The sequence below is a fragment of the Lindgomyces ingoldianus genome (assembly GCF_010093535.1).
Source record: "Lindgomyces ingoldianus strain ATCC 200398 unplaced genomic scaffold BDR25scaffold_17, whole genome shotgun sequence".
Lineage (NCBI taxonomy): Eukaryota > Fungi > Ascomycota > Dothideomycetes > Pleosporales > Lindgomycetaceae > Lindgomyces > Lindgomyces ingoldianus.
In genome coordinates this window covers 732,790-743,222 of record NW_022985178.1, presented here as the reverse complement: position 1 = coordinate 743,222, position 10,433 = coordinate 732,790, and the positions used below count along the sequence as shown (strand labels likewise).

The window sequence follows — 10,433 nt, the reverse complement described above, 5'->3', positions numbered from 1 at the left end:
GCATCCAATGCTCCAGTTTCCAGTTCTTCAGCATCTAGAGCTCCAGCTTCCAGTGCTCCAGTGTCTAGTGCTCCAGCATCTAGTGCTCCAGCCTCGAGTTCTCCAGCTTCCAGTACTCCAGCTTCTAGTGTTCCAGTATCCAGTGCTCCAGCCCCCAGTGCTCCAGCCTCCAGTGCTCCAGCTTCATCTGGATATTCGGCTCCGATTCCAACCGGGGGTCTCAACTCGACTACTCGGCTTACGAACACCCTGACTGCAACTTTGACTTCTATCATCACTGTTCCGGGTTCCTTGACTCTAAGTACCTCTGAAGCGGCTCTTCCTACCACTTCTGAAGCTGCTCTTCCCAACAGCTCTGGAACTAGTGTCGGAGCCGGTGGATCCTCTGGGTAAGTTCCCTCCTGATAGCTTCACCCTCATCGGTTAACTCTTCATTACAGATATCCGTACCCTTCGAGCGCTGGTAACAGCACTGTCGTCCCACCAACCGTCTCTGCCACCCCATACCCCATCAACTTCGGTCAGAAAGTCGTTGGAGCTGGGAAGAGCTCAATGGTGGCCATCGTCGCTGCTTTCGCCTTCGCTCATTTCGCCTAAACCTCCGGCTAGTTGTCACGAAGACATGGGTATACTTACTCTTGTTTTCGCGTGCACGCTGCTGTGGTGGATTCATGAGTTGGGGCTTGTGAGACATTCTTGCAACACCATCTCGCACAACAATTGCTTTCGTGGGCCGGGCTAAGTCAAGTACTTACGCTGGGGAGCGGACGATCTTCCTAATGGCTGTTTTACTTTGTAGTTAGGACATTCTCCAAGCAGATTCTACTAGTTAATGAACCGGCCGACGCCTCATGAGTAGTTAATACCAAATATACAATTCACACGGCCGGAAATTGCAGTGGCCTCTGTTTTGCCGCGAATACTGATACAGCTAGTGATGGATACGAATGGTCATTCTCACGTTGAGGTGGGAAGAGACGTGTGGTGTTGTGTGAGCAAGCTTTTCGCCGAAGATTGGATAGTGTCCACAATCAACTGAAGCTAGCCTAATTTGGTTCGCGACCCCCATCGCCGTGGTCAGTGCTCACTCTTGAACACAGCCGGCAATTCATATCTATGATTGCTTTTCCATCAAATTGTTTGAAATTGGATAAATTGGAGGCTCCAAGGGCAAGTCACCACTCCTAGTGTTTCGAATCAATCAACCAATGATATGAGATTACTGATCCAGTTTAGCGTCAAGCTCGCCGCAAATGCGGCACATCTGGCTTCCCGAAGTGGCACCATAGCACCACGACGTTCTAATCCTCTATTCTTACTCCCAAGGACACTGAGCTAGACTTTACGCCTTGTGTGATCAGGAATTGTGGTCACATGGGAGACTTTTGAAAAGCCGAAGAGTTGGTTCGAGCTCGTTTGCCAACTGGGGGCAACTTCCCCATTGGAAGGGTCCTGAGTTCAGGTTACCTAACCGCTTTTGAAATTTCACTTTCTCCTACTCTCGCACCTGTTTTCTTCCCTCTCGCTGCTACTATCAACACCAATATCTTTCACATCCAACTTGCTTCTCTACCACCCCAGCCTTGCGTCGCCGTCATGCTTGTCCCTCTTGATAGCCTTGAAATCCTAGCGATTGTAGATAACGAGGTGGACCCCATGTCTCCGGCTCCTGCATGCGTCACTGTGGGGGGTAGGTTGGGGGAATTGGGGCTGAAGAGAGGAAAAGATGTTGGGGATCAGCGAGGAGGGGAGAAGGGGGGTGAAGGGAAGAAGGTTAGGGAGGTGACGATGGAGATGCTTTGTTGTGGCGCTCACGGGTTGAGCTTGTTGTTGGTATGTCGGTTGTACTTTTTGTTTGTGTAGTCTTTAAGGCTTTATAGCACAATAAAGGTCGAGGGGTGTCATCTCTAATGCTAGAATAGACAGCTACTCAAGGGTCCAAAACCCGCACCCTACTCTTCGATACCGGACCGACAGAATCCATCTTCACAGCCAATGCAAAGCGTATTGCCCCCCCTCTCCAAGACATCTACCACATTCACCTCAGCCATTGGCACCGCGATCACTCGGGCGGAATGCTCGCCGCAATCCAAATGATTCAAGATGCAAGATCCAGCTCCAGTTCGAACTCTCCCACCCCCCTTGTCGTCGACCTCCACCCTAATCGCCCCGTCTATAGGGGTGTCAAAACGCCCATAGGAACACTGTCTCTCGAAGCTGATCCGACGTTTGAAGAGATTGAGAAGAGAGGAGGAGTGGTGGAGAAGAACAGGAATGTACATGAGGTTCTGGAATCCTCGTTTTTGGTTTCGGGGGAGATACCCAGGGTTACAGAGTATGAGCATGGGATTCGGGGCGGGGTGAGGTTTGAGGACGGGGTATGGAGGACGGATGAGTTGATTGCGGATGAGAGGTTTGTGGTTTGTTGGGTTAAAGGTGGGCACCCAACTTCCTCACTGACTCTCAGTCTTGGATTATGAATTGCATACATCTCGAGACTTACCAACTCGCAAAACTAACGCCATGGGTACGCAGACAAAGGCCTTGTGCTCTTCACAGGATGCTCCCACGCCGGCGTCATCAACTGCGCCAAGCATGCCCTAACCCTCACCAACAATGCCATCCCTCTGTACGCTATCGTTGGCGGATACCATCTCGCAGATGCGGACGAAGAGCGGATTAAAGCGACGGTAAGGGACTTGAAGGATTTGGATGTTAAGGTACTGATGGCCGGACATTGTACGGGGTGGAGGGCTAAGTTTGAGATTGAGAGGGAGATGAAGGGGAGTTTGGTGCCGAGCTTTGTTGGGATTAGGACTATGGTTTGAGGGAATGGTAGGGACACATAGGATTAAGGGAGAAAGAGTGAGTGGGCGAGTACATGATGAAGAAAGGAGGGGGGTTGCATTTGCTACATCTGGGGCCGGGCTATTCAGCAATACCTTATTGTCCAAAATGCACACCTTTACCAGCCTACAGCCCCCTTATCTAATTCATTCCCTGCCCCTCCATCAAATCCTATACACCAATCCCACACTCGCCGGAACCTCATCGCTACACAATGCCCCCCACCCCTCACTCCACTCATCCATTCCCTCCCCCCACTTCAACTTCATACTCGAAATCCCGCCCTTCCTCTTAAATTCCCCAATATCCTTACCCCACTTCTCTAAGTACGCATCCCCCCCACTTTCAATCCCCTTCTCGCGCAACAAACTGGCATTCACCACGATGTGTTCCCCTAGCTGGGCCATCCGCTTTGAGGCTTCCTCTGGTTTTTGCACTTTGACCTCTGTGCCAACGAAAATCTTCGAGAACGGGATAGAGGGGGGCAGTGTCGAGAGTGTGGACTCCCAGGTGGCAGTTGCGCCCGCTCGGGCGCCGAAGTCGATGAGGATAACTCGGCTAGTTCCAGATTTCACAAGAAGGTCCTTTGTAGCGACGTCGTCAGAGTACAAGACTGCTTTATCGTAAAACTTGCTGTCTTCCGCCATCTGCTTCGATGCACCTGAACACACAGCAATCACGAATTTGGGCTGATGGGCCTGCGGCCGACACTGCCGGAGCGAATATGCAAACGCCATGGCTGTTTTCCCGCTCCCGGAAAGACACACGACTGTTGCATCATCTAGATTCGCGTCGTCTGCGCTCCAGTCTCCTATCCCGCTGGGGTGGATCCGATTCGCATCCTCCCAGGCAAATCCATAAGTAGATAGATTGTAGCTTGTGGCGAACAATCCCCACATCAACGCATCCCACCCTAGGAAATCACGGCCGTACTCGGCTTCCATTTCAGGGATTGGCGGGCAGAGTTCGAGTCGGTTATAGATTATCCAGAGATGCTGGCGATGTGGATTTAGGACTAGAAGTTGGTTTTTGTATCCGGCGTCTTTGACTTCGACGTCCACAGGTAGAGTTCCAATTGGGAGGTAACCGAGGACTGATTTTCCGATGGGAATTCCGGGAACGGTGCTGGCGATGATCTCGGCATAGCCCCATGCCGATATGCGGCCATATTGTTTGGAGTCGTTAAACGGGGCAGGGGTGTTGGAGGGGAGCGGGTGGATGTCCCACCAACCCAATAGATGGCCCAGGCGGGCGTAGGTTAAGTTGTTGGTTGTTAGGCCAAGTATTTTAGATTGCAGACGGAGGGATGATGGGGCAAGGTCTGGGAGGGGATCGGAGGGGAGTGTGAGGAGGTGGTGGGTGGCGTAGTCGTTTTTTTGGAGGACATGGATGACTGAGGCAGCCATGATTGAGGATGAGGTATGAAGAATTATTTATATAAACTAGGTTGTGCAATTGAGGAAGAATGAAGATATGAGAGAGCGATTATTAAAGCAAAAGCACAAGTCGAACAAAGATTCTCTCCTTTATACCTAAAACCCCAGCGCACTGTTACAACCCGTCCATTCGCGGTTCCCCCCTCCGAGTCTGACTCACAATAATCTCTCTTCCCTCTCCATCCCCAATGACGCGCACCGGACAGCCTTGTCTCACACGGCTGAATGAGATTAATTGTAGTTGTCTCCCTGTTCTATGGTGAGGAGCGAAGGATGCAGGTCTGACATGCGCTAGTGCAATGCAGTCTAGCCGGACGGACCCGAGTAAGCGACAATGGCAAGCCTAATCTGGCATTCGCAGACAGCCTGAGTGAAGGGTTGGGGTTCTTGGGAGGTACAAGCGTAATAATAACTGAGGGATGAATAATTGTAGGTATTGTTGAATTTGGAGAGGGTAGAGCGAAAGAAAGACAAGAAACAAGGGACAAGGTTTCTGTTCCCCACTTTTCGAATGCAGAGCTCCACCAACCCACCAAGCTCTATCCCAATATCAAAACGCCAATTCTCCCAACCCAAATCATGACAGCAGCCACTCAACCCCCAGCACCATCACCCACAGTCTCTCCCTTTCAACCCTCAGGCCACCACCCCCACGCCCCACTACCCACCACCACCCTCTCGACCCTCCTCTCTTCCCCAACCCCAATCCCCATAATTCTCGACGGCGCACTAGCAACTCACTTAGAATCCCTCGGCGCCAACATCTCAACCTCGCTGTGGTCCGCCAGCGTCCTCCTGACCAACTCATCCCTAATATACCGTACACATCTCTCCTACTACCGCGCCGGTGCCTCCATTGCAGTCACAGCCTCCTACCAAGCCTCTATCCCAGGTCTGTGTGAGAATCTAGGACTAAGTGTAGAGGAAGCAGAGGAGGTAGTTAGAAAGAGCGTGGAGCTAGCTCAGGAGGCACGAGTAGATTATCTGAAAGAACTAGCATCAGAAGCAGCATGCGACGCTAGATCCAGAGAAGAACCGTCCAAGCAACTCCAGAACCAGTACCAAAATCGGCCGTTATTCATAGCCGGCAGTATCGGCCCCTACGGCGCCTACCTAGCCAACGGCTCCGAGTACACAGGCCACTACCCGCTGCTCCCACCCTTCCCCCACTCCATCCCCATCCTCCAAGACTTCCACCGCCGCCGCATCTCCACCCTTATCTCCGCTGGCGTCGACATCTTGGCTTGCGAAACCCTTCCCTCCCTCCCAGAAACTACTGCCTTGGTATCCTTGCTCCAGGAAGAGTTCCCCGAGATCCCCGCGTGCTTTTCGTTTACGCTGCGGGATGAGAGCAGCATTAGCGACGGCACTCCTTTGCCCTCCATCGTGCAGCTCTTAAACCCCGTTCCACAGGTCCTTGCAATCGGTGTGAATTGCGTCCCTCAATCCATTGCACTACCTGCTCTAAAAACCTTATCAACCTTAACCCATAAACCTCTAATTATATATCCGAACTCCGGCGAAGCGTGGGACGCAGAAACTCGAGATTGGTTTGGTGCTCGAACAGAAAAAAGGGATCTTTCAGAGCGGTGTTTGGAGTGGTGGGAAGCAGGTGCGAGGATTATCGGGGGGTGTTGTCGGACGACGCCAGAGGACATACGCGTTATTGCTGAGACGTTGCGGGATGTGGAGTCACGGAAGGGGGAAGAGCCATAATTAGAGAGATATTTATGTAGGAGGCTACCTGGGAAAGATGTGAACCCATGACATGGTATGGTATCGAACGAATCCGTCTCCCGAAGACATTACGAAAAGCTCCAATTCCCATCCCATTATTTTTTTCAAATAATCATTTCCATTCAACGCCGCTATGCAATTCATCAACCTGGTCATTACCAACCTTCTCAAACCTTCGGCGGTGGCAAGTACGCCCCACCCGCAAGTACCAAATTCATCCTGGTAAACTGCACCTTGTATACCGGACTATCCTTCGTTGGAAACGCAGAAATCTGATCCGCCGACACTCCTGCTTCCTTCTGTCCTTTCTTCCCACCTGGTGCGCTTCCGCCCCCCGCACTCTTTACGAGTGCCCCGTCGGCCTTGTTTGATGCGCTGCCGTCTGCTGAGGTCTTGTTGGTAGACTCGTTAGTCTCTTGGAGAACATCCCATACGCGGACGGTTTTGTCAGCGCCAGCAGAGACAAGGACGGTGGACTCGACGCTCCAGGATAGAGACCAGATACCGCCTTTGCCATGGCCTCGCATGCGCTTCTTCCGTCGACCAGTCTCTAAAGTCCAGAGGATGATTGAACCCGCATCATCTGCGGTAGCGAGAGTCTTTCCATCGGGTGAGCAGGCAATTGCCGTGACATTTCCGGTATGACCAGTGAAAAGCCGCAAGCAGTTACCACCGCTAATGTGCCACATGCGAACAGTCCTGTCGCAAGAACCTGTAAAGACGTACAAGTTGTTGGGGTGGAAGGCAACGCAATCAACATCATTGTCATGGCCGACATAGATCCTCAAAGGTTCGATATGATCGGTCGACCAGAGACGAGCGGTGCGGTCGTTAGAACCAGTCAAGAAGTAATGACCATGCGGTCCCCACTGCAAATCCCAGACTGGGTTGTCATGACCGCGGTAGGCGACGAGACACGTCCACATCTCCAATGACCACAGGCGAACTGTGTTGTCGCCGGAGCATGAGAGAAGATATTGTGCAGAGGTGGAAGGACCGCTAGGATCAGGATTCTCGGTGGCAGGCGAGAACGCGACAGCGTAGACAGGACCAGCGTGACCGACAAGACGGCGAGATGAGGAAGGCTGCGGCGGATTACCGGTGCCGTCGGCGACATCCGAGGTCAGAGGTGACCCATCAAGAGACCAAACTCGGATATATGACTCGGCCATACCAGCAGCAACCAGTTTGTTGTCACCTGAGAAGTCGATGCAATTTATACTAATCAATAAGGTTAGTGCAAATTCAAGTTATCTGTTTCGCGGATTTCACTCACCTATCGTGTGTATTGTGAAAAGTATACATGGTCACGCTGACCGTGGGGCCAACGCCACCTGTCCTACCACTAATCTTGTATCGATCGCGGTGCTCGACGACCTTCTGCACTTCCATAGCGACGTCTCGTGCAAGCGATGGCGGAAGCGGCACTGTATCGCGAGAAGGAACGTCGTCAGTAGGTTCTCGCTTGATGCGCTGCTCATATTCGTCCAACAAGGAAGTTTGCCCTGGTCTTGGCGGATTCTTGGCATCCTCATCTAACAGAGCAGCACGCACGTCGTCCTGTAAGTCCTGGTCCTGTGGATAGGGACCGAGGGTCAGCTTGATCCGAGAAGCATCGGCCTCTAGATCGTGACGGTGTGTTTGCGGGTGTCCAGGGTTGTGTCCGGGGATGCCTTCATCTTCGGCAGGAAGGTCATCATCGCCGCTTCCGCGTGCGAGAATGGCAGCGATGCTCCTCTCGGCACTTGCCGTCCGATCTACGGTGACAATGTTGATGTGATCTCTCATCATGTCGATGATGACCTGGCCACCCTCCCACATCTTCGATTCAAGGAATTGGACGAAGTTGTAGAAGGGTGTAGCGGTAAGCGTGACTCGGTACTTGTTCTCCAAGTACATTTTAGCCACACGGCTGTCTTGAAGATGTGCTGGAAGCGAGACTTTACCAAGGAACTTGATATCTTCTTCGTGTTCGCGCTCAAAGTGGGATTTGTAGGTAGCGAAGAACTGCTCAGCATCTCTGGTGAAGTACTCGCGAACAAGGTCTAGGAATGAGTAGACGAAGACAGGCCAGAGTAGCTTGCGGAGCTCCGGACGGTAGAGCTCGAGGCTGTCCTCTGTGTATTTGCGAAGCAATTCTGTAATATGCCCGTTAGAATAGAGCGGCCAAGGGGATGAGAGGGGTCTCACCAATAGCCCTGGTGAATTTTGGGCCTGCGGCTTCGTTGGTCTGCGAGACAATCGAAGTTCCGTTTACGCTCTGCGGCTGCTCGGACTCCTTGCGGAGCATAGCCTCTGTACGAACATAGCCCTTTTTGCTGAGGTATTCGAGGACCTGGGCAATGTTAGTGCGCTCTTGAGACGAGATGAAAATTGAAGAACGGACTATTTCATCTGGAGATTTGTCGACGGGAGGTCGCGAAGGATGAGCGAATCTAGTGGCATATGGGGAAGACAGTGCAACTGCGGGGGGCCGAATAGATGGGCCAGCCATCTCGAAGATTGAAGTTGAAAATTGAAGTTGAAAATCGACGCAAATGAGAAGAGAGGGAATATGAACGTACTACTTGACGAACAACGGCAGGATCTGTGGTAGACATGATGAAAATACTCCGTGCGACATGCGACGGGGTGAGAGTTGGAAATGAACTGGAGTGAAAGTGAAATTAGGGGTGGGTTGAGGTTTTGAGGTTAGAGGAGGGCACACCTTTGCAGGTTGGAAACAATGCCAGGCGCGTATTTAAAGAATTGGAAGGCACGGCGCGCGCTCGCCGAGGGAAGTGAAAATGCGCAGATTTAAATCATCACCCAGAAGAATAATGAAAGAAGTTATCCACCCACAATTTGATTGAGATTCTGTTGCGACTGCGGCCCTGACTGCGGGCCTGCTGAAGGAGGTCCTTGATTCTGCTGAGGCGGCATTCCATGTTGCGGTGGCAGCCCTGCACTGGGAGGGCCATTTCCTACACTCATACTCCTCCCAGGCCCGCCGGGCCCTTGAGGGGGCCCTGACATTCTGAAAGCGTCCCCCTCTTCTATCTATGGGAGGCCAAGCTGTCGCTCTTTCGCCTGAATGGGGCCGGAGAGGGTCGCGTTGTCCACAGGAGCCTGCACGGTTCAGCGGACCGTATGGCAGTGGCCGAAGCGAAATCTTGGTGGGAAGTGGCAGTAAATGGGGCGCAAGAACTCGAAGGGTGAGATGGCGGACGTCGTGAGGTTGTGGTGGACGTGAAAGTGAATGCGGTCGTGAAGTCGGCTCTTTGTGGCTGGTGGCTGATGAACGCCAAGGAATGCGGCTCTGGGGACGTCACCGCGGGGGAACTGCATGTCACGGGCCCTCCTGGAGCTATCAACGCTTCTTAACAGCACCCCGGATATCTGAAAGGCACGCTTTTCAATTCTAAAATGGCAGACACGACCATAGCCAATCTCTCACCAGCCGAACAAGCGCAACTAAACTACCGCCAACTCGCCGCAGAGCACATCCGAGAGCTAAGCTCCGTCAATGAGGTACATCCAAACACCCCAAACACCCCCACACCTCCCCATAATCCCCCAAGCTATCTCCTCAACCAACCCTAATCCCCCTCCAGCGAATCCCCCCCCTCCTCCTGACCTCCGCAACCGCCCTCTCCACCCTCACCAACGCGCCCATCTCCCACCCCTCTTACCCCCATCCACCACCTCACGCCGACACCCCCGCCTACCGCCAATCCCGCTTCCTCGACTCTGCTCAAGAATTCTTTACATCCATCACCAGCATCCGCGAAACGCTGCACGCACAAATAAACGACTTGCACGATAACCATGTCATCGCGGCGGAGGTGATGAAAGTGCCTGCAGACACGACGGCGACGGCGGCGACAGGAGGAGTACGAGGGGCAGGAGCCGGGGGGATAGTGGGAGGGGGGAAGGAAAAGGCAAAAACTGGTATGGAAGGGATTACGAATGGTGGGATGGGGAGTTTTGATATTGGGGTTTTGAATACGAGGGCTAGGGGTGGGAGGATTGCGGATGGAGAGGTGCTTGCACGGTTGGAGAGGCTGGTTGATGGGTTCGGGAAAGAAGATGAAGGGGAGGGCATGTATGTGGATGGTTGAGGGGCGCAAGAAGAGGGTTGTTTGCATGTGATATCGTGGATTTGGCATTGGTGGTTTTGACAAGCCTAATGTTTCGTGGACATTGTTCTCGCGTCCTTCGCGAACTATGCCCTGACAAGGAGTTCGCTACTCCCAAAACACATTGAGGAAGAAGAGGCAGCGCCCGTACCCTCGGGCTAGGGTGTTTAGTTCACTAACTACCGACCTAGTAGAACTATAGCGTCACCGGAGTGAAATGGCAGATGAGTTTTGATTATATATACAAAATAAACAGAGCTTTATATCGAGGTGTATCATATATCAGACGTGGAAG

General features: G+C 52.5%; 6 protein-coding genes across 6 annotated transcripts in view; 4 read left to right on the top strand and 2 right to left on the bottom strand.

The window, feature by feature from the left end:
* BDR25DRAFT_393941 (uncharacterized protein) overlaps window positions 1-604 on the top strand; it is a 2,756-nt gene extending 2,152 nt beyond the window's left edge. The window contains exons 3-4 of the mRNA XM_033698283.1: window positions 1-389; window positions 441-604. Coding sequence (XP_033547307.1) covers window positions 1-253 — 253 coding nt within the window. The 3' untranslated portion in view covers window positions 254-389; window positions 441-604. The remainder of the gene's footprint in view (window positions 390-440) is intronic.
* A 1,184-nt stretch (window positions 605-1,788) lies between these two features.
* On the top strand, window positions 1,789-2,878 carry BDR25DRAFT_303936 (metallo-beta-lactamase superfamily protein; the record flags this gene model as incomplete). Its single annotated transcript, XM_033690106.1, has 3 exons — window positions 1,789-1,833; window positions 1,923-2,436; window positions 2,536-2,878. The coding sequence occupies 3 exons, from the start codon at window positions 1,789-1,791 to the stop codon at window positions 2,826-2,828; spliced, it is 852 nt and encodes a 283-aa protein (XP_033547306.1). The 3' UTR covers window positions 2,829-2,878.
* Window positions 2,879-3,011: 133 nt separating this feature from the next.
* BDR25DRAFT_393939 (uncharacterized protein) lies at window positions 3,012-4,465 on the bottom strand (the record flags this gene model as incomplete). Its single annotated transcript, XM_033698282.1, has 2 exons — window positions 3,106-4,465; window positions 3,012-3,054 (listed from the first exon to the last, which is right to left on the bottom strand). The coding sequence occupies exons 1-2, from the start codon at window positions 4,251-4,253 to the stop codon at window positions 3,012-3,014; spliced, it is 1,191 nt and encodes a 396-aa protein (XP_033547305.1). The 5' UTR covers window positions 4,254-4,465.
* A 6-nt stretch (window positions 4,466-4,471) lies between these two features.
* Window positions 4,472-5,999, top strand: BDR25DRAFT_393938 (Homocysteine S-methyltransferase; the record flags this gene model as incomplete). Its single annotated transcript, XM_033698281.1, has 3 exons — window positions 4,472-4,542; window positions 4,613-4,677; window positions 4,717-5,999. 3 exons carry the CDS (start codon window positions 4,472-4,474, stop codon window positions 5,997-5,999), a joined length of 1,419 nt encoding a protein of 472 aa, XP_033547304.1.
* A 1-nt stretch (window position 6,000) lies between these two features.
* On the bottom strand, window positions 6,001-9,243 carry BDR25DRAFT_303935 (transcription initiation factor TFIID subunit 5). The gene is made up of 4 exons (XM_033690105.1): window positions 8,862-9,243; window positions 8,211-8,355; window positions 7,297-8,158; window positions 6,001-7,241 (listed from the first exon to the last, which is right to left on the bottom strand). Exons 1-4 carry the CDS (start codon window positions 9,033-9,035, stop codon window positions 6,188-6,190), a joined length of 2,235 nt encoding a protein of 744 aa, XP_033547303.1. The 5' UTR covers window positions 9,036-9,243; the 3' UTR covers window positions 6,001-6,187.
* A 130-nt stretch (window positions 9,244-9,373) lies between these two features.
* BDR25DRAFT_35017 (uncharacterized protein) lies at window positions 9,374-10,405 on the top strand. Its single transcript, XM_033694655.1, has 2 exons — window positions 9,374-9,530; window positions 9,614-10,405. Exons 1-2 carry the CDS (start codon window positions 9,426-9,428, stop codon window positions 10,118-10,120), a joined length of 612 nt encoding a protein of 203 aa, XP_033547302.1. The 5' UTR covers window positions 9,374-9,425; the 3' UTR covers window positions 10,121-10,405.
* The last annotated feature ends 28 nt before the right edge of the window (window positions 10,406-10,433 follow it).